Here is a 23,935-nt window from a genome sequence, read left to right as displayed (position 1 = left end):
CAAGTGGACATGGATATCTCAACCCTAGCTAAAGATTTTGGCTGATTAATCCGAGGCTTGGCGAGGGTTGGCGGCCAAAATATTTCCCGAAGATTGAGATATCCCTGTCCAATTAACAAAATATTTCCCGAAGATTGAGATATCCCTGTCCAATTAACAGAACAGTTCAGATTATTTTTCTCCCATGTTAAAAAAAAATGAGATTAAGAATTCTTTTTATACCGTCAACAATTATCAGTGTCCTCGTCGTCTCCGCACGTATCGATGAGGCCGCTGTCAAGCGCATGCGTCTTGTGTCTATCCCGGTAAAAGACAGAGTTATCTTTCTCCTAGCAAACGCGGCATAATCCTGCCAGGTACGGTAGAAACAACTTGCTAGTTTATCATTTTCTGGTAGCTTGACCCTACAAATGTTGGCTGACACAGGTTTCCTGACATTCCGCGTGGCCGTTTATCTACATTTAAACAAAAGATGGCAATTGCACCATTCTGATTTTAATAGCTGGAAGATCACGTGGTACTAGCACATATTCTGCTTTACATTGCCTAATGTGTGCTATGTATTAAACGAGAGAAAAATTTGAATAGTTTGAGAATATTAGGTTATATTTATACCACAGGGAAAAATGAAAGTGATATTCGACCTAACAACTCATGTCATACACTATGGTGACACATTAGTGTATCGTCTTCCATTTCGGAAATTTTTTGTATACAACTTTGAATGTAGCAGAATAAGATGAAAATAACTAAAAAGCCAACAACTATATGCCAACATCCTTTATACATATGTATTACGTATTCTTATCCTTTCAAGTAAAGTTCTTCTTTAAAAGTGGCCCATCTGCTATTATTCATACAAAATCGTAAAGGCCTCTTCATCAGGAAAACGTGCCAATTTTATTATTTCGCGCGCAAACGGACCTTCACGGCCTTGAAGTAAATAAGTATTTATTTTCATGCAAACATGACAAAATACTATTGATAATATCGAATCAATTATATGTGTCAAGAAAGAACTGCACATGATGTATATTTAATGGTTTTAATGGAAATGGCAGTGAATCGTGTGATTGCTTCATATATGGTACAATTACAAGGACATAAATAAGTAGGAAACTTCTATAGTTACTACATTAAAGGGCTAGTGATGCAAATTTTAACATTTTCTGATAGCTTGACCCCATACATGATGACTGATATATATAGATTTCATAACATTCCACAAAACCGTCTTTATATCCTGCAACTGTCCCACAAATTGACGGATAACTACTGCCGGATAAACTGGTGTTTTGATAATACGATCACGTGAATTTGTTCCATATCTGACAGAATTTTTTCTAACTTGACCCAGGACTTGAACCTTCTGGTAATTGACACGTCATTCATTCCCACTAAAAAGTGACGTCACATTCACCATATAACGTCATTTTTACGATATCGAAAATCTCGTATGGCGGTGTCGTCCTTTCCTTGGCTCATGGCGAAGTATGTATTGTAAAGTAATTCTGTGCTGGATATTTTTTTGAGCTTCTCCATATTGTTTTAGCCGTATTTAACGCTGAACAGAATTACTCGTACTGTTTGCGAAGGCGCTTATATATTTCCCACGGTAGTAAAGTACACGCTCAGTTATTAAATTATTTTGATTTTACTTCAGATTAAAAGAAATTAAGTAATTCCATCCCGAAAAAACCCATGGCACTATGTTCAATATGGAATGAGGTACTGATTGCGCAGAAAACGAAAGCAAATAAATGATCCCATATGTGTTTTTCTGTCAATTTGACATATGTACACAAGCCTTAACATGCTTTGCCAATGATGGAACATCTTAATTTTATTCGTGACGTTTCGATGACGTGTACGATGTGTACTTTGTGACCTTCATCAGTCAAAAGGAAACGGTATTGTTAAAAATATATGAAAAAGACCCATGTACAGAACAGGACCACAGCTTCAATTCCAACCATACTCTACAACAGTAGTTATTACGATCAATGTTCAATAGATGTGAGACCATAGTCACGGAACAGCAAAACAATATATCTAGGGCATATATTGAAGAAAAGATCTCATGTAAGGCAAAGCAAACTACCATAGAATATCCAGAATGGGCCTTATAACGGGTACAATAACTAGTTTCAATATAAAGGGAAAACATGAAAAGTGACTTAGAACAACAGCCAAAGCGATGTTTACCCAGCAGTGCTTAAAGTTGTATTTCTTGTCATTTTCACTGAAACGATTTTGTGGTTTTAACATTTGATATTTGAACATGGACGTGTATCTTGATGATTTAGCTCCCCAAAACCATATGTCAGCCTATAAGAGAGCCGAAATCTAGGGATTATATATTCCTGGTTTTGAATAAAACGCCTTCAATCATCGCCATGTTCAGTACCTTCGGGTTTTGTCGGAATTCCGAATCGTATCACGTGACTGGCGTCCACACGTCCTGCACGTGGTGATCCAGGTAACTATCGTAAGCGCACATGTGTTCTGTTTATGTTTTCCTTCCGATTAATATGAGCAAATCGTGCTGATATATGTCCACAGAGCGAGTATTTGAAACATCTAATTCACACATTGCCGTAATTCAATATTGTGTGTATCAAATATTGTAATGTGCGAGCATTATTTTCATTGTAGATCGATCCAGTCTGCTGAGGTCGAACATATGTTTTATTTACGAAAAATAGTTGACATTTCTCTTGGTTTCACAACTCTCGTGTTACTTCGAGATTGTCGCGACGATGGTCGGATGAGTTCGGAATGATTCGACCTCTTTCGAGCCTATTTTTCACGTGTACCTCTTAAAAACATATTTTACTTTTATAATTAAAAATACTTCCAGTGCTGCAACTTTATAAAAAGTGGTAAAATTAGAAAGTTTAAAACTCAGACAAACGGAGAAAAATATGTTTAACACTTAAACAGTTTTCACTATGACAAAAAGAGCGAAAGTGATAGACGATATATAATTTTAAATCGACATCGAGCAGTAATTTTCGACTTTCAGTGTACGCATTGTACTAGACATTTAACCGTCAAAAATGTATACAGCTGTACCTCTTGTGTAACAAAATCATGAGATAAAGTGATATGAATATATTACATACCCTACAAAAATTATCACTTACACTGCGCTTCATCTCCATATTCTTTCAAGTAGAATTTCTACTTTAAAGGAAGCCAATAAGATAATCTCAAGAAACCACATACGAAAAAGAGCCGCTAACCTTTGTGGTTCTTATTAATTATTTTCTAAAAGTATTCTGGAAAATTTAGTAAATTATTTCTTCTTATAAAATCATTAAGGCCACTTCATCAGGAAAATGTGCCAATTAACACCATAGAAAGTGTTTGTTTTGTTATTTCACGCTTAAATGGAGCTAACAACATAATGGTAAATTAAATATTTTCTGTGTCATGCAAATAAGACAAAAAACGATTAATTATTCCGAATCAATTATATGTGGCAAGAACGAGCCGTACATGATGTATATTTGATGGTTTGTTATGGAAGCGGAGATTATACGTTTGATTGCTTCATGTGTGGTCCAATTAAAATATTTAGTATTCACATTAATGAGGTTTCAGTTTCAACATTAAAGGGTTTGTGTCACAACTTTTTATTTTAACATTTTCTGGTAGCTTGACTCTATACATATTGACTGACATAGATATCTTGACATTCCACAAACTCGTTTTTAACTGCCGCACATACTGACAGATAATTACAGAATTATTGTTACTGTTTGTGAAGTCGCTTATGTATTTCTCACGGTAGTAAAAAGAGTACACTCTCATTCGGTTTAGTGAATGAATCTGCGCATCAACGAAGCGTCTCTCTCGCCTCGAGTGGATTGAAACCAAGTAAACAACCGACAATTTACTTACGTTTTGAATGTCAACTATAAGGAGATAGTTGCTCAGTACGGAAAGCTGAGGTGACCCAAAGTAGGGAATTATAGAAGAATGCTTTTGTCGCCGCATGATCACGATTTTCCAGATATATCCCCTTAATAACCCAATCAATAACCACTGTATTGATTTTATTGTCATACATGTATATACATGTACACCGTAAATAATGTTCCACAGTTTAAACAAATCTGTTTCAAATAAGACATAACGTTTACTTTTGTTTTTTCTTATGTTGAAGTTATTTGAAATGAAAAAAATGTATTATTTTAATTATACCTTTCACATATTTTTTCTAAATAATGATAGAGTGAAACAAATACGTTCATTAAATAATTAAACACAGCATTAGGGTAAATATTCCTGAGTCGTCTTGTAATATACTATAATAAAAAACAAATCAAAATTTTCAATTGAAATAAATATTGGTAGAGAAACATTCTGGTAGATAAATTCTGATGCACACAGTCTATGGCTGCAGAGAAAATTGTGATAGAGATACACGCAGTCTAAAATCACAGGTGATATTTCTGGTAGAGAATTACTGATAAACGCAGTCTATAATTTCAGGTGACGTTTCCAGTGAAGACGAATGTTACGTCAGTCACTTTACAGGGCAGACACAACTATGCTGACCAGTATGTAAAGTCCTACTACCTACTCTACAGTATGGACGGTGTCACGTGGTCTACTGTGACGTCATCGGACGGATCACCAAAGGTAAACAAATCTTAGAGTATATTGTACTAATCAGAAGTACAATATAGAAATAACGGAACATCGCGTTTACATCTCGAGTGTAACATTTCTGCCGTTCAAGTGACGTCAAGTGACGAATTATACTGTCATTTTAACTGCGTTTCATTTTAAAACTGATACACTTTTGTTCCCTTCATACATTATGTTTTATGATACTTGGTGGAAAGAAGTAAGGATAAAAATGTTTCTTTTCAGTTGTTCGCCGGAAGTGCTGACCGTCATACACCAGTAACGTCATATGTGACGCCCAGCATCACTGCTGTACACATCCGTATTAACCCGCAGTCATGGCGAGGACACATCTTCATTAGATTCGATATCGGAGGATGTCAAGTACGAAAACTAAAACGTAAGATAATGTAAAATCAACTAATTTTTACGGCAACATAATTCCATGTTTTGACCCCTGACGATGTTTTATACATTCTAAGAGGTGAGTGTGTTTTGTGAATTATTATGCTCGTCAAAATCCTATCATCAAAGAGGTGCTTTTCAGAATTCATTCTACTCCATATTTCGTAAATTCTAGAATATATCATTAGACTTGTTCCCGCCTCAGTTACCTCATTTGCGGACGCTACACGGAGAGAGCGGAACACAGCCTGGCGAAGAGTAGAGAAATGAGGAAAGGGAACCAGACTATATTTATTATCAAATATTTGAATTTTTCTCCCCCAAATACCTGACTCATATTTGTAAAAGTGCAAAGCTGTTCCAGTGCACTTATGTCTTCAAATTACTCGTGGTTGACCTTTTGAACCTAAGATGTAGCGGTTAGTTGTACTGTCGAATGTTTACTATTGGATAAAACTGTGCTATCTAGTTCCTCAGGATTACTAGAAACACTATTTCAGACATACTGTAGCTTTAAGATACTAAAATGTACCAGCAATTAACACGTGTGCACAAAATGTACCTCTACTAAACGACTATTTTTAAAGTATCGAAATAGCAATTCGGTATCATTTTATAGCAGGAAGACGAAGCAACTTCGCTCGGAAATTTGTGAATCCCACTGAGGATATGAGAGGTTCGCATCTGGTTACAAAACGCCTCACTTCACAGAGTGAATGTGCAAAGATCTGTCACAAAAACAACGCTTGTATGGCGTTCACTGTTCAGACCGAAACACAATTCTGCACTGGCTACAGCGTTTGGAATGTAGTACCAGGAAATATGTCAAATCCGGAAGCTGCATTCGTCAGCCTAGGTAGGAAAATTCAAAATTACACTAAATTCTTGTTCCCTTGTTCCTCATATAACTATCATGCTTATTTAATAATGACATTGTGTTCAGGTAGGAACCTGGGTTATTTCAAATGAAAAAATCGCCACTCAATCTGGACAATGGCTGCAGTTGTCTCAATAGCCAAAAAAAGCTTGTGGAAAAATGCCTTACCATTCATTCCTTTGAAACCACGTCTGTCATTCAGTGACGTCTGTTTTTCTTCTTAAAAGCTTGTTTCGACATGTTACATTTAAATATTGGTATGTTTAATGTTATATTGTTTGTATGGTGTGTGGTCTTTGTTTATACATATTTTTTTTCATTTAAGCATTGATGTTACTAATTGTTTTTACTTTCATCGGGGTATGAAATTCTCACATAAGTTTGCAATCAAAAATTATTTGATTACCTGATAAAATTAAAAAAAAATAATGCGAATTATTAATTTTCCAGACTACTTAATATACGATTAAATACGTTTACACGTACGATTCCATTGATTTTCACTGGAATTATTTTTCCAGATAAATACGCAGCGTCAATGTTTCTATTGTGACTTCACGATAGCGTCGAGTCGCTGTTCTCGGATTTTTTTTTATAGAAGCAAGATTGAAATAAATAGGCCAATCAGAAAGCCAGATGTAGTGTGAAAACAAAAAAACATTAATCAATAAAGCTTTGAGTCTAATAATTTAATTATAATGTTTACTAAATATTCACAGATTTCTTTGATGTGTATGGCTACAAAGAAGAACAGAATGTTAACATGCTGTACAATGTTAATGAGGTCAAAGCGACAAAGATGGCCGCTAGTGCTACATGTACATCACAGGGTACACAACTCATAACAATAGACACCGAGGCCAAGATGACAAAGATTTGGACCTACATCAACGGGATACGAGTACTAAGTACGTTTAACATACAGAGTGTACAGTCTATGGGTTAATATAACGGCAATGACAGTAACCCTGGGATAGAAAATGTGACGTCATGTAGACAGCATAGAAACATAACACTTTAATGTAATTCAATTTGAATAGCACAAATGTAAAATTAAAGGGTCTATTTCTTAACCTCCGAGGAGAAAAGCTGGAACACGGATAATTCATGTATTGGTCTAGGTAATATCAGGCTCTTGCGTTATGTTGATGTTGATATTTGATTTTTAATTCACTTCACATTATATGTTTTAGAACATAACAACGGCATGTACGTTTCCGGAACTTACAGGTCAGGTGGATTGTGGGTATATGAAAGCACCAGAACTGCGATTAACAGCGCCCTCTGGTCTCCAAACAACCCAGACTCTAGCACAGGCTCTTGCGTGATGTTGAAAAAGGATGGCTTAGCCAGTGCGGATTGTGGACAGAAACGTCTGTCAATTTGTGGATATTAACAAGTGTCGATGGAATTGTTTCATTCACGTCCTTATAATGTTGTATTAAATGTGTGTATGATCAATATCGTATGAATATGTGGCAAATGTTTGCACGAAAATATTCAACACGCATGAGTATACCTTGATTTTGACTTTTAATATGGTTGGATTTATATTGTTTTGTAAAATTATTGTTGTGTTATATTTCAAGATCAACTGTAAAAAGTATTGATGGGAGTACCATCACATCTGGCCGGCAACATAATGTGTACACATACTGAAATATTTACATTTTCACTGCAGCCACTCCTTGTAACCTTAACAAACGCAGTTGGCGCCCATCCGTTCATGAACTGCCATCCGCTTAATTTGATTTAATTATTATAGTGCCATGTGGAAAATCACGGAAGACGGCTGTTCAAATGGCTGTTCCATTTATGACGATAATGGATTTCATTCATTATAGATCCAAAATGTACTGATATTTTATCATGAAATTGCTATCAAATTTAAATATATATATTCAGTTGGCATGGCAATTATGGGAGTACGAATGCCAACTGGACAGCACCAAATTCAAATTCGGCTTCATTAAATTTGTGGCTTTTCAGTTGGCATTCACACTCTTCATCTCAATGCATTTCAATGCATCCCATTATGTGATCTTACCAAAGGCAGTTGGCTTTCATTAGTTAATGAAGTGTCATCTAGCTTATTTTTACTGCATTATAATTATGACGTGACAATCAAACACGGGAATTGGCTCAAACCTATAGAGATGAAGAGGGTTTCTGTGCATTTGCTTCAGAGACACTCATTAGTCTACTAATTATTTCCTTACGATTGTACAATTAGTCCGGTGGCTTATGTCGAGTTTTGGAGGTGTCCGTGGGCACTTCTTGAAGAAGTTTGACACCATATATCAAAATGTTCTGTAGATCATCCTCTTTGGGGAAAAATAATGGTGTCAACTTTTTAACCGTGCGGTGAGGTCAAAGTTAGGGGTCAAAGGTCATATGGTCAAATGTGCAATTCTACCTCTTTTGGCAGCCAGAAGTTTAAAAGTAGACCAACTTTTAATTCCTATTATTTTAGCATTTAGTATGCTGATAACGTAATGCGGATTCACAAACCGTGCGGACGGATTCACAAACAGTGTGCACGGATGGGTAAACCGTGCGAACGTATTCACAAACCGTGTGCACGGATTAGTAAACAGTGCGGACGAATTGGCAAACCATGTGCACGGATTGGTAAACCGTGCACACGGATTCACAAACCGTGCGAACGGATTGACAAACCGTGTGCACGGATTAATAAATATATTTCCATATCCCTTCGCGGGCTCCGTAGAAAACTGAGAAAAAAAAATAGTTAAATCGGTCTTTTCCCAAAAATGGCTTGATGAATATTTTTTGTTAGTTCAGACACAATGAGTTTCAAAAGTATCGAGAATGTCTTTTGCAAACATAATATAATCGAAACATTGCAATACCCCAACCCCATACCCAAAGAGTTCAGTGGCAAAGTGTGTGTGCGTAATATATATTTATAAATTTGGCACCTAATATTCAATATTTTGGCGTAATATTTGTGAAATATAGGAGGAAAAACTTGGTAAAATCCTTTTTAAAAAGTTATATTTTTAATCGCTGATCAATACTCTCCATAAATCTGTGAACATAGCTGGCTTCCTAGACTCAAACCTGTAAAATTGGCGATGTTTTAAGCCATTTGCTTTAATGACACTTATTAGATATTCATTGACAAATCATTCTTGTCTTTGAAGTCCTTACGATTTTACAATTAATATATCTATGATACATAAAAATATTACTTGATCAGTCACAATAAAACTCAAAAACACCCATACACGTATAATCAGATTTATTGATAGAACTGATGAATTTTGTGATAAATATTGAACAAATGTAAATATATGTTTACATATAGTTTCCTACGTCTTGGAGCATACCTTCTTGAATATTTTTATCGTTAAAATTATACATGCTAGGAAGCAACGTTATTTCGAATAACGAACACTCGTTTATTTTCATACGATTTAACACGAGTTCAGACTTTTCACCTTCGGTATGAAGTAGTATAGTGTTTTAATTGGCATTCCGAATTATAGATTTAACAGTGAGGACCACTGTGTACTCAAAATAGTTATATAACAATCATATTGCTATCATTTCCAATTAAAATCAGTCATTACTTAAAGGTGCGTTTAATAGGACATTTAATATAGCTTATCACTGTCGAGATTATTCGTTTTAACAAAAACAACATCAACATGCCACAAACAAAACTGATATGAATTGAGAGAAATCTAATTTTCTATGATGTAATCACATATTTTAAGTCGGTAGAAAATGATACACACGTTTTGGCGCTCTATGCAACGTAGTTTTAATATCGTTTGATTTAATTTCAATATATAATGTGGCGATTATACAATTGTACACATATTTACAAATTACAACCGTTTCACACATAATGCACCATAGAAATCTTTCGGAACAAACAATATTAAAATATTTCAAATATTAAGCACTAAATGTATGCAGAGACGATGAGCATTTTGAGTTTCAAATTACGTTCGCACAACAATATCTGTTGTTGATATTGAACAGACACTCGATAGGAATTAAGAAATACTTTCAATCTGTTTTGCTTGTTCCCAGCTGTTTCCAGTCTAATAAGTAGGTTGTCATTTGCCCTTTTCCCTGAAAGTAATAAATTGTAACGAATTATTGAAAAGGGCTTGCAATGTTATTCGTAACAATGCATACATTTCAAAATTTCATCCAACCATTTCTAATTGGGTTTTCGTGCAAATGTTTTTAATTCCAATTCTTTGAGCATCGTGTATGTAATTTATATTTGCTCTGTGATAATGGTGTAGTTTTTATTGGCATTGTATATAGTGCATTAGAAATAATGGTCCTAAATATATAAATCGAAATATAGTAAAATATAATGCTGATAGGTACACTTCACACAAACTGTGTCTAGTAATTGTTACTTTACGATTGTGAAACCATATACAATATAATACACCGCTTACTTTCACCCTGACCTTGTATCCGTTATATTAATCAGGTCATCTTTATATACTATAATAAGCACCTTCCTTTACTTTGACCTTGTATCCGTAATAATAATCAATCAGGTTCTTCTTTATGTTATATATATATAATACACAAACTACCTTCACCTTGACCTTGTATCCGTTATATTATCAGGTCATCTTTATATAATATAAATAACCACCTTCCTATACTTTGACCTTGTATCCGTTGTAATAATACAGGTCATCTTCATATAATATAATAAGCACCTTCCTATACTTCGATCTTGTATCCATAATAATAATCAGGTCTTCTTTGTGTTATATAATACACAAACTACCTTCACCTTGACGTTGTTCCGTTAAAATAATCAGGTTATTTTTATATAAAGCACCACCTACCCTCACCTTGACCTTTCATTCGTTATGATAATCAGGTTATCTTTATATAATACACCACCTACCCTCACCTTGACCTTGTATCCGTTTTAATTATCAGGTCATCTTTATATAATATTAATACACCACCTACCTTCACCTCCACTTTGCCACGCTGCATTAACATCATAGAGGGATCTCTCATTAGCAATATCGCCGTAGTGTCGCTCACTTGGATTGAACAGGCTGTTTACAAACATAATGATCAATTTATTGCTTTTTCCTCAAAAATATACCACGATACATGTAGGGATCGAACTGCAATTAAAGACACTAAATATGCAAATGTACATATGTAAATATACTTATATGTAGATAATATCTAATTTATAATTTTGATACAATTTTAATTGCACACAATTATGATATGCCTTTCATTAGACAAACAACATATAGCGACTGACCGAATGGATCATCTAGACAATACGCATCGCCTTTGTCCCTGTAGTTTATTTGTATGTGTTCATTATTTTTGTTTTGTGAACATTCGTGACCTTTGTTTTTTTATATAATTATTGCTATATACAATGTATCTGTTATATATCTGTATAGCATTGAGCAGTTATTTAGTTGTAAACAAGGAAGACAATTAAACACCAACGACGAAAACAATCTGTATTGGGTTTTTTTACAATCGTTTGGTCATATATGTGAATCCGAAACCCTTTTGTCGTCAGTCAAAACTGATTTCAATAGATTTGTAATCGTCAAGGCAGTTTTAGAAGGTATTCAATAACAAATTATTTTATGTGAAGAGTTTAGAATATCACATGTTTATACACTGTATACCACTGATTATTGTAACGTGCATTTAAATAAATACAGTAAAATTAGTATGGTCGTTTTTCTGTTTTATTGTGAAATCAGGTTGACAATTCAGTTCCTAAAAGGAAACGACTATGATAAACCATTGATAAAATGCACAGATAATTTACGATGATCAACACGATCAAAATTGGTTTTATTTTAATCTGTTACTGAATGAAAAAGTAATGTCCGATATAATAATTCATGTATATGATCCACCTATGTAATCGCGCTAAATGATTGTACAGAAATATCCTGTAATCATACGATAGTTCCGGTAAACAGAGAGGTCATAAAAACGTAACGTTTCATGAAATGATAACAAGAAACGCTCCTCTTTTATAGTGGGAACTTGTTAAAAATCCAAAGATATGCACGATATAGTGCTTTATAGTGCAATCCAAATAAAGTATATCAAAGTCTCCTACCTTCAGCGGTACTCTCCATTCTGGACGCAGTGTTTACTGTATCGCCAAACAAACAGTATCGAGGCATTTTTTGTCCAATTACACCGGCCACACACGATCCTATAGCCAGGGGAATGGAATAAGTAACGAAATTAGTACATACTTACGTAACACTAGAATATGTACTATAAACGTGCATATCTTAACGGTAATCTGATTTGTGTTCTTCACGCAGACATGTTGCGCACAAATCCCATAGCGCTAATTGTGTTTTCTGTAAGCTGTTGATTTAGCCATTATTGCAAATTCATCATCCTGCTAATTCGTTTGAAACCACTAATATTTGATTTCGCCAAAATAAGAAGGCTACCAGTAATAAAAAACTATATATAGCAATGTTCAAGCATTACAAAACATATCATTTTCTTTCTGTGTCAGAAAAAAAATAAAAATCAATAATTTTCATATAAATTAACAGGACTTTATCTGGCAGTAAGCCAATTTCTGAGATTAGATTTAATCCCTTCTGCTGGGCAACAAATAGTTAAAAATAACTTCTATTCTCAGATTTATTTTATTCAAGTATTCTCAAGTTACGTCGACATAAGAACAAAATAATTCGAGACAAAGAAAGTGTTCATTGAATCTAAAACGATATATAACGGAAGCGTGCTAGGCTCACACAGGAACAAATGGATTTAGAATTAATAAAATGTTTTATTTGGCGGCTGCCATTTATATATGCCGGTCTTCATCCTTAAAAACATGCTCTGATGTTAGCATAATGTATAGTACAATGTGTTTCAGAAAACATGTCCCAACAAATGCTTAAAAAACCAAAACCTAGAAAATCTAAATATAATTTGTAGGCAACTCAGACATGGACATCCTTAGCGATCGATTTTATGTATCTATATGTGTATTATTCATAGGCCGTAAAACACGTTTATAACGAACACATATTCATGATTATAACGTAGTAATTTTCATTCCCTACCAATGGTACCATGAAATATTTGTGATATGCTTATAACGAAGTGATTTCGGTGGTTCCGATATGTTTGTTATTACAGCGTTATAACAGCGTTTTACTTTATAATTGTGTATATTTATATATTACGTATATATAGGAGGTGTTTTTTATATACATTTTTATACAATACCTGAATGGATGCCCACACGCAGTTTAAGACTCATATCAGGTCGGTGTCGGATGACGAATGAAGCTGATAGTCTCATTATAGACACAGACAGTTTGGCCAACTCAGTAAAATGATAAGTGTTTCTTTGGGGTAGTCCAGACACGCACATGTAAGCATCGCCAATCGTCTCCACCTTTCAAGATTTTAATGCTGCATTATTATATCTACTACATCTGGTATAACGATATTTTAACTTTTGACAAGGACATAACATCCAGGTTGGTGAATATGACGTTAATACTGTACAGTTGTTAATATTGGCAGGGTTTTTAATTTCGCTAAATTCGTGGATTTATCCAAATTAGCGGATTGACTAGAATTCGCTCACATTAACACCTCGCGAAATCATGGTTTTACATATAACAGCATGTCTGATGAATGTTTTTTTTCAAATGCTGCAAAGATAATACGCGAAAACAATCACCCTCGAATAAATTTCAAACAGTAAATCGCAGAATTTTACATCCGCGAAACAATTATACAGTACACGACCCAAATTGACTATATCATAAAACAATATTGTCTGGAACTGATAGTGTTTTTAATGTTCTAACGATTCCTTCACACTTACAAGGAAGAACATTAGTTTTAATACGACTTATTAGAAGAAAAGATTTTGCGAAACAATACCAATAATACTCCATACATACATTATTATTAACAAATATTTTTTGGCTTTATTTCTGTGAATTCTTACCTTATAAACATCGAACTCGTCGATTGTGTCATCGAAAGCCGAATACAATTCGTTCAACATTTGAACTATCTGTAAAGCAAAAAAAAATCTTTTAGTTTTATATACCCAAACACATTTCTCTATCCCTGGAATAAGTGGTAATGTTTTAGCAAATAAAAAACAACGTGCATTCGAATTCACTGCAATAATTTTCGTTCATCTACATGTATATTGCTCAGTTAATATCGGGAAAAATAACTAAATATCTAAATTTTGATGAGGTTAAATTAATCATATGATGAAAACTGAACAACGAAATGCACATAATTACCAAAAATGACGATAAGTATGTCAGATACATTGAAATATGTAATATGGTAGTTAAAAACAGCGCACTTATGTTAGATGTTTATTGCTGTATACCGAATAGCCAGTTATTTTCACGAAATTTTCGTGATATAATCTAAAATCAAGAAAATTACAAATTTTAGCGGTTTTTTTTATTTTCGCGATATAGCTTTATGGATATATATGATTCAACCAATTTTTACAACAGAATTCCGCGAAAATATCACCCCCTTGAAAATAACCGACTATTCCATATATATCGATTACGCGATCACACTTTATCTCGTGTGTGAATATTATCACCGCGGAATGTGATATGTTACCTCCATAGGCGAGGACTCTGCTGACAGGGAAGTAAAGTGTACAATATCAGAAAACATTATCGTCACAGATTCAAACAACTCTGGTTCCACTGTACCCGTCAACTGGATCTGAGTGGCTATAGACCTGGATAGACATTATCAATAAACATTGTACCTTGGGTCATTTAATTATGCTGTGTCAGGTTGGGGTGGAGGACGAAAGTCATAGTACCCGATGAAAAAACACCAATCAGCAGTCATTTTAAATCAAAAGGTTTTTCATTGCTAAAATCTTAACTAGAAGTGTCGCCAGAATGGGTGAATAATACCCCCGCTGCACAAATTAAGTAATAACTTAATTAATAGGGGACATTGCATAACCCTTATATAGTTTACAACTCCCCTTGATGTCAGTGTTCTGTGTACCAAATTTTATCAAAATCTGTCAAGTAGTTTTGGAGAAGTTCGCCTGACTTAATTGTTTCTACAAAGTATGATACAGACAGACAGACGGACGACCCGATTCCAGTATACCTCATTAAGGTTGTTACTGGGGCATTAACATTAAAGATAAAATTGTCAGCCGTTTTTATGTTACTCATAGAAATATCCTCAATTGAATTTTTTTTACTTCAAACGTGCTCCACGGCGACTGGAAGAAAATATGCTTAACAAGTGATTAATATTCATGTTTATTTATAAACTGGACACACTATTGAAATCTTTCCTATTCAATAATTACTAAAACGACGTTGAAAATAATAAGTTGTTATCAAACGCGTTAAATATTCAAAGTATTAAAGTTTTATAGTTCCTTTATGGTATTGAAGAAACTAATGGTGTAAATGCCAATGTTCAAATCTACAATGGAATAAATACATTTGTAACAGAAATCCTTTTTGTTGAAATAAGAAAATAAGGTTACGTCAATACAACTTTTATTCTTAATAAATTTAAAACAAATCCTTTCTTTGCTTACCTTGGCAAGAGTTGATAGAGAAGATTTTCTGCCTTTTGTTTTTCGTGTAAGTATTGATCAGTTCTTTGTCCAACGATTTCTTCTAAATTGTTTGCGTACTGTTCCATCCTCTTCAGTAAGTTATCGAAGAAGTTGTCCTGTTTATATCTGAAAAATGGCGAAGAATTGACTTTCGTTATCTGTCTGTGATTATAATAGATAATTACAACATACATAGTGTATAAGAATTATAGAGTGTATTGCAGTGGCGTATAAATTACTTTAAATAGAACGAGAATCTTATGAATTATCCAGCCAATCAGTTCTAAAAAACGATATGAAGACATGTCAACCCATATGCCCCAACAAAGATACTGGTTGGAACATAAGGGGCAGATAATTCAGGGTGACGGAAACTATGGAATATATCAACAAAAGTGAAAATTAGTAAAAATTACTCAAAATTGATGCTTTATAAAATTGTGATAAATGGAATGATTAAAATACTAAATTTTGACAATAATTGTATTTATCTAAAACATTATTTTTGGAGAGATCAAGAAATGTTTTGCGTATATCGAAGATTATAACCTTTATTCTAAATAATCTGTAACAGTAACTATACATAAAACACACTAACTTGTTTTGTGTGATTTCGTTAAGTCCTTTCACAACATCCTTGAGTAATGGCCGTTCATCGGGCGACTCACTCCAGCACCGTTGGATTAAAGTGATTAAGTCTGATGGACACGAGTTGACCTCAAAAGCCGGTCGAAATGGCACAACCGCCTTATATGCTACAACGGACTTTATGATATCTTCATAAAAAGAAATAAAAACAGAAGCTCACTTCATCTGTATCACATCAAAAGACAGGTTAAATTATATTTCCTAATTGTTATGATTATTTGTTTAAACAGTCACATTTAGGATATTGTGGCATGTTTTCGGATATCTAATAGTGTTTTTGAAACTAAGATGACCCAATGGATCAAATTTATCATCAATTCAAATATGTCTCATCATCTTCATAATGGCTGGTTGGACATTATGTTATTGGCAGCTATTTTGACATATGCGAAATATAATACATGTTATTCATAATTCATACATTATCACCCACATGACGCATTAAGATGCTAAAAAAATGATCCGCGAAAATAAACAGTAAATCGAAAAAATACACGTACAAAAAACTACACAACATTCAGGAATGATAAAATGAAAGCAAAAAAAAAAAAAAAAAAAAAAAAAGACTTTTCAATTTATTTATTTGAATAATAATCAGTTATCGAGAATACAAAGTCTAGGTATTACTTATTTGGATGAACTTGCAGTCAAGTCACAGTATAATGCAGAAGATAGAAAAACCTTAAAAACCCCTATAAGCAAAATATACACAAACGACAAGATAGAACTTGTTAGCCGCCGGCTTTACTAACTTTCTGGCGTGATTCCTACTGTCTCCACACCGAATGGCCCATTCCTCTGAAGAATCTCGTGCAGCATGATACCTAGAGAGTACATGTCTCCAGGTTGGCCCATAGACTGTCGGAGTTGTCCCTGACATTTAAGGATTTCTGGGGGCGTCCATAACAAATCTACGTATACAAATAAATACACGTCATTAATAACATTACAGAGGTTAAACAACCTTACGTGTACGGGTACGTCTAGACGGGGAATCCCCGGAATTAAGCATGTATGACGTCATAAATTTATGTTGCCTCGTATCTGCTACACGTAGCCATACCTTGTAGTGCGGTAATTACACGTAAATACAAACGTGTAAACAATTCTGTTTGAATGCCTATTTATTTCAATACATTTTACAGTATGCTTCTGTTTTTAAGTATTTGTACTATCTTATAGGGTGTGATTACGGTTTGAATAAGACACAAGCATTGAGAAATCGATTGCTGAACACAGCCAGCTAATTTAACTACATACGCGTACACGACATCAAACGTTTTTTTAGTAAACAGAAAACGTGTCCCACCCAATTTGGAACACTTTTTGAAGATAATCGTTAAAAAGTTTCTAAAGTGTGCTTAAAACCACGCTTAAAACTTTTTTCCCTTGACATTCCACAAATAGATGCCTTCAGTTCTAAGTTTGTTAAATGTATACTTGTCAGCAGTGCATATATTTATTAATAGAGAGCTTTGAACTCTGTGTTCCGTCAGGTTTGAGTACCCAAAATGATACAGCTCCTAAATTTGATTTGATTAATGAATGTCGTGACATTATAAAAAATGAATAGATTTAAGGAAAGTTCAAACTTCATTAGCTGATTTAAGTTTCACAATTTCATTATTTTCATGTTGAAATAGAGATTACAAGCAACAGGAAAGAATGTGATATATGAAAAATCTCAGAGTATAAGCATCTTAATTTTTGTTTAGGAGAATTATTGTCAGTTTAGATTGTAAACTGAAAATTATGTTCCATATATATTAAAAGTTTATCAAATTGGATAGCGTACCAATTTGGTAGGGTCACGTCAACGTCAATGTGTAATCTACACGTACCAGTACATGTAAGGTTCCTTAATCTCTCTAAAACTTACTAATTTCGCGTACGAATAATTGTCAAGTATTTCACGGGCGATATGAAATCGTAATAAACATAATTTGCCACGAAATTGTTTTGAACAAAATTAAAGTATAATCATTAGAGCCCAGATCGCTATATTCCGTCTTTGCATATTACAAAGTTAGCTCATTATATTTAGCACAATTCACGTCATTTTCTCTAAAACGTATGACGTAACGTTCACAAACATATGACGCCACAATCAATACCTACCCGCAAGGACAGATAACTCTGTAATATGCAAATACGGAATTGAATCGTCCTGTATAAATCATTAAACAGAACAAGAGCTGTTGGAGAACAGCAAAGCTCGCCTATTCAGAAGAAGTTGATTTACAATTGACGAAACAGAAACTTGCTCAAAAACTTTAACGTGAAATGGGACGCCAACGCTGACGCCGTCGCCAACGCCTGGGTGACAACATTAGCTCCCCCTTTTCTGCGAATAGGCGAGCTAAAAAGTCCGAAATTAAGTAGCTACGAAAATAGGTTGATTTACAGTAATACCACAGGAGTGTTGATTTAACACGATAATCTACATTTGTTTACCTATCAATGTCGCTATCAATGTCGAAACATGCGGTATGTGACCTCGTGTTAATAGTAAACAGAGCCTTGATCTTAAAAAATAAAAGAACTTAACTATTTGAAACTGGTTAGTTTTTATATCTGAAGACATCTCTAATTGTCTACGCATAGATAATTACTTAATTAATTAACAATGGTTACGCAAATAAGAGTTACACTAAATAAATAGTTATGTTATGGTAAGCTTCCTTCAATTGTTTTACTTATTGACATGCAATACATTAACCGGCGTTAATCAAACTCATTGTGGGCTATTTTTATTGATCATTTTACACTAAAGCATACTATACATAAGGCGAATAGTTTACAGTACTGATCGAAATTGACAACAGTAGATACAAAGAGACATGGAACACAGGGGAAATATGTTCCAATTTTGCCTCAAGCAGGGTCATAAACTTACTATCAATTATATATCACATTACATCGTATCTTGAACATGTAAAAAGGAATATTCTATTTAAAGAACAGCAATTTAGCATATTGACCTTGAACCATGTTTTAATTGAAATTTTAAAAATAAATCAACCTCTTGCACATTTTTGCTTTGAATTGATCCACCGCCGTGGTCCAATGTCAGTTAATTTCAGAACGAATCGGCCATCCACGACACAATTGGAGCTTTTAAGGTTCCCATGGTATTTCATGCCGCTGTGAAAAATATACTCCAGTCCCTAAATGATGATAAAATAATGGTTTAATTTCTAATGATTAAGTTTCCATTGCTTCCATATTAAATCTGGGGTTCTAATTGGTCGATTCTTTTGTTATTTCTGTGAAAACAATGATATATTGAAATTGCACATTTATTTGAAAAAAGTCTTTCAACATATAAAATATGAAACAGAAAATTAAACATGTTCAACATATTAACTTCCTTCTTTATTTCATGTTTAAGGACACTCGTTTGTTTATATGATATTAAATGGATGTTTTCACTATATCTATTATAAAAATGTAAATTTTACTGAAACACATACTCTAAGCACGTCCCATATCAGGCAGTATTTAAAATCCCAGTCCAAGTGGATGTCTTCATTTTCAAGAATGTCCTATAACGGCAAAAATACAAAAGTGCGTAAGAAATTAAAAACAAGAGGGTAAATGCGCATCAGTTTTGGAAAAGCATAATACAAATAGAAAGATATTTGTGACCAAAAATAGAGATGATGAATAAAAATTTCGATATAAAATGAGGTTAGTGAGTATGAAAAATAGCATATGATATATGTCCGGTTACTATTCTTCGAAGCGTTAAAAGTGAATTTCGGTGTCTGAGTTACTGAAAATAAGGGAATTACCGAACTTAAATAGGCTAATGCCTGTTATTTCAATCCTTTAATGTAAATATTGTTTGAAATAAAAAAAATGTTGTATAAAAACGTATTTCTGTAGTAATGAGGTAAGGGAGATAACTAACCATCAGACTTCCTTTTGAGGCGAATTCTGTAAGGCTGTAGAGACGTGCTGAATCTATACAGAATCCCAAGACCTTAGCTACATTCCTGTGGTCAAGTTCTCGCATCTGAAACATAGAACAGATCTACTACAACGACTACTGTAACAGTGGTTCTGTTTCATGTTTTTTATATCGTTATTTACACGATTTCGCAAGCATTGATACGGTTGAAAACATTTCATCTGCGAAATGTTGAGAAATTGATGAATGTATAAGCTTTTACAGACAAATCATGAAATTAAAAAAAAAAACTAACATTTATATCACTTTCCCGTTTTTATTCAAAATCGCGAAAATTTCGAGTCACGAATATAACCGTCAATACGGTGAACTAATGCAAAATATCAGACACAATGGTTTACTTTTCTGGTTCTACCGGCAATAAGAACCATCACCCATTGTGCAACCTGAACATACGAGCGATTTAATATAGCCTATATCTTCGTTGTTGAAATATGAACAATATAACAAATAACTTATTACATAGTGCGATTTTACCAAAGCAATATTGTTTTTTAATATCACCCGGAGCGTTTATCATTGGTAATGCCGGGCATGAGATGTATGGTGATGTAATTGAATAAACCACCTAAGACTCCAAAAAGACGTGAACTTCGCTTGACTTTTGAATTATGTTTAAATATTGATGTAGTCATGTGATATTAATATCTTCTTTACGTTCTTTTCATATGAGCTTTTTATGAAAACGACCCGAAATGAATTCCCATTAAAGATCCCTTAAAGTCTCTTTTACGTGTTTTTCATGAGAATGTCTCCCAAATATTGATTTTGTTTTCGTGACGTAGCAGTCGTACGTGTTATAAATAAGAGGTGCCGTGATATACTGTAAGGCATTAATTAATCCGAAAACAACATAGCCAAGGGATAGACATATTGTTTTATATGTTACATACCTTCTGGAACTCTTTGACATCCGCCTTCACGTCGACTATCACGTGATCGAACATTTTAATCAACACTGTCGACCCCTAAAGAAAAAATAAACAACATCAAAAGAAATATAGACTATATAAGATCTTAATAAGTCATAAAGAGTGGAACAATGTCTGGTGTTGGTTTTTTTCTCCTCCGAGGTCTTTAACCGACTATCACAGATTATGATTAGCTTTTGTGCCACAATCGCTACAACTCAATATCACGTGCAGTCTGGTGTAACACGTGGAAAACCTCGAGAGATCCTGTAAACCACTAAAGTCTCGCGAGAAACAGCTTTTCGCGTAATGTGCGAGAGAGTTCCTGTGTGAAATCAATTCAATGAATTCGCCAATAATTGTAAAAAGCGTATACATGCATGCACAATTAACATTAAGCGCCCTTGGTCGTGAAGTAATATATTTTGACACAAAATATTGTCTATACAAAAATAAAAGTGCTTTATATTATGTATGCTAAACTGAAGGTACCTAGATGTGTTATAAATATCCAAGTGCATAATAAAAGTGTTGAAATACACATAAATCACAAGCACTGCTTTACAAAATGTTCACCATTCAAATGCATTGTAACATAACTGCCATCGAAATGTCAACAACAATTAAACAGTTTACAAAACGGTGTTCATGTAAATAACAAGGACAATATGTTCCAGAGAGTTAAAAGATAACGCTTTTGCATATTACAGAGTTATTTACACTTGCGGGTAGGTATTGATTTTGACGTCATGTGTTTGCGGGCGTAACATCAAACCTTTCGGAGAAAAATTAGTGCTTACAAAATAATGACGTAACAATCGATACCTACCCGCAAGGCAGTTAACGTGCAAAGACGGAATACGTCATCCGAGAAAAGCCCCATTGTAAATTTATGATTATGTTATTATATAATAACTCAACCCTATTCGGTCCTAAAGCCATGTGGGTTTAGGTTTTGTTAGTTTAACGTCCAATAAACAACCAGGTACGGACGTGCCAGATTTGATGGTGGAGAAAAGCTGGAGTACATTTACCCAGAAAAAACATTATATATTTCGACATATATCACCCTTACAAATGTCTATCAACTATTTTGAATTGGTACTATTTCTCATGATGAAAATTACCTTCAGGATGTACGATTTTGTCAGCAACATGTACTTAACACTTTACTTCCGGATGTTGATAATTATAAACAACTTTACTTACCTTATATTCGCCTATTTTAGCTTTCTGTCGTCTGCTTACTGCCGCGTCGTGATCGCCTCTCACAGATATCTGTTGTAAAGATACAGGTTTAGATTTTAAATTTTATCATCATTTTTCTTCTATTTTTACACCTTTTTCTGGTTTTCAATATAAATGTATATCATGTATAACTGGATCTCAGAATATTAACATGGAGTTGCATCGTATTTTAATCACTTCAATAAACAAGGAACGTAAAAGCTACAACTGTTGGAATCATAACTCTTTTGGAGCACCAAACCTTCGGTAGGGTAAGGCTATAAGTTGATTCGGGCGAACACCATAGATAACGAATAGGACTTTTCAGTCGCTTGGGCTGAATATATAGAGATTAAATGATCAGTGCCTTAAAATATAGGCTTAAGGGGGATAAGAAAGACAAGCGTGGCGCGCCGAGTAACTTTTTCTTTTTGACAAAAGCAAAAAAATACAGCTTATATTTAAACCACTGAAAATGTATAATTTTTATCGTGCAACATTAGTCAAACACACACTTATTTTAGCTGAAAAAAAACCCCACCAGAATTGTTGCAAATATGTCCGTTTTTCAAACAACTTGCAACGTTTCGCCTCGAAAGTTGGTAAATCGAATCGACGCATGTGCTATAATTCTACAGCAAACATACAAAAATATATATATGATAGTTGTATTCCGCAAACAACAATGATGGTTGCAGGATAAAATTATCATCGCGCTGCTAGTAATATGCCGTTTTGGTTGAACCTATCCAAATTAAAGACTATCGTTGCCCATCCATATCTTTTGTTATGCATTGAAAGCGTTACAAATATAAAAAGGACATCTATGTTGTAGCGAACAACACAGCGGTACTGAAACAACATGTTAACATTGCAACGTCATCGGAATGTGCCAAACTGTATATTTTACAACATTATATAGTTATCATACGCACGGAAGCATTGCCCAAAGACACGGTAGTGACATCAATAATGAAACTTTTCGACATTTGCATTTACACACGTACATGTACATGTATATGTTCAAACTTTTTTTGATTCCTCGATCGTATGATTGGTACTAAAACACTAACAGTTTTCAAACTTTGTTAACATAATTGTGCCAAAGCAATGTGACCTAAAATGTAAAATAAGGATATTTTCCTAACGTTTTTCAGCCACTATTATAGGGAGTGATTGAGATGACAAACTGCGTTATGATTTCATGTCCAGTCACAACATCCAGCCTTACCGATGAAAATGTAAATACAGAGGTTGCATTGAACGTTATTTCATCTGTGTGAATTCTCCAAAACTGCTCCTTTAATTTATTCTTCATTTTTCTGCAAGAAATTTTAGTAGTGAAAAAATGAATATTTATTACTGTTTTTTCACGTGCGATTTACTTTCGCGAATTTCGCGATGCAAATAATTTCGCGAAAGTTTATCTCTGCGAATTAGCACCTACATCATTGATACTGATAGGAATTTCCAGCTATTTTTTAATCTGCGAATATTAATCTTTGCGAACTTTTTTAAAATGGAAATCGCGAAATTAAGTAGCCGCGAATGTAAGTTGGTTTACAGTAGAGTTTCTTTTTTATATTTTCCACAACAGTTTGCTATGAAAAGTTATACTCTACGCG

At 34.0% G+C, this 23,935-nt stretch overlaps 2 protein-coding genes across 2 annotated transcripts in view; one reads left to right on the top strand and one right to left on the bottom strand.

The window, feature by feature from the left end:
• The first annotated feature begins 4,599 nt into the window (after positions 1-4,599).
• Positions 4,600-9,267, top strand: LOC138331731 (uncharacterized). Its single transcript, XM_069279487.1, has 5 exons — positions 4,600-4,650; positions 4,885-5,038; positions 5,666-5,899; positions 6,640-6,828; positions 7,114-9,267. The coding sequence occupies exons 1-5, from the start codon at positions 4,600-4,602 to the stop codon at positions 7,314-7,316; spliced, it is 831 nt and encodes a 276-aa protein (XP_069135588.1). The 3' UTR covers positions 7,317-9,267.
• Positions 9,169-23,935, bottom strand: part of LOC138331730 (atrial natriuretic peptide receptor 1-like) — a 36,877-nt gene continuing 22,110 nt past the window's right edge. Inside the window, exons 11-25 of the mRNA XM_069279486.1 lie at positions 23,542-23,632; positions 22,293-22,361; positions 21,066-21,140; positions 20,113-20,217; positions 19,673-19,744; positions 19,222-19,366; positions 16,952-17,110; positions 16,150-16,327; positions 15,531-15,677; positions 14,573-14,696; positions 13,923-13,991; positions 13,187-13,358; positions 12,045-12,143; positions 10,904-10,995; positions 9,169-10,027 (exon numbers count right to left, since the gene is read on the bottom strand). Of these exons, the coding sequence (XP_069135587.1) occupies positions 9,962-10,027; positions 10,904-10,995; positions 12,045-12,143; positions 13,187-13,358; positions 13,923-13,991; positions 14,573-14,696; positions 15,531-15,677; positions 16,150-16,327; positions 16,952-17,110; positions 19,222-19,366; positions 19,673-19,744; positions 20,113-20,217; positions 21,066-21,140; positions 22,293-22,361; positions 23,542-23,632 (1,663 nt within the window). The 3' untranslated portion in view covers positions 9,169-9,961. The remainder of the gene's footprint in view (positions 10,028-10,903; positions 10,996-12,044; positions 12,144-13,186; positions 13,359-13,922; positions 13,992-14,572; positions 14,697-15,530; positions 15,678-16,149; positions 16,328-16,951; positions 17,111-19,221; positions 19,367-19,672; positions 19,745-20,112; positions 20,218-21,065; positions 21,141-22,292; positions 22,362-23,541; positions 23,633-23,935) is intronic.

This window comes from Argopecten irradians, chromosome 9 (assembly GCF_041381155.1).
Source record: "Argopecten irradians isolate NY chromosome 9, Ai_NY, whole genome shotgun sequence".
Lineage (NCBI taxonomy): Eukaryota > Metazoa > Mollusca > Bivalvia > Pectinida > Pectinidae > Argopecten > Argopecten irradians.
This window is presented reverse-complemented; position numbering and strand designations above follow the sequence as displayed.

Bases quoted from the DNA above. Each gene is read 5' to 3' on its own strand.
- LOC138331731 (XM_069279487.1), top strand. From the start codon at position 4,600: ATGGACGGTGTCACGTGGTCTACTGTGACGTCATCGGACGGATCACCA. The intron at 4,651-4,884 runs GTAAACAAATCT...GTTTCTTTTCAG, and splicing joins CATCGGACGGATCACCAAAG to TTGTTCGCCGGAAGTGCTGA. The intron at 5,039-5,665 runs GTAAGATAATGT...ATTTTATAGCAG, and splicing joins TCAAGTACGAAAACTAAAAC to GAAGACGAAGCAACTTCGCT.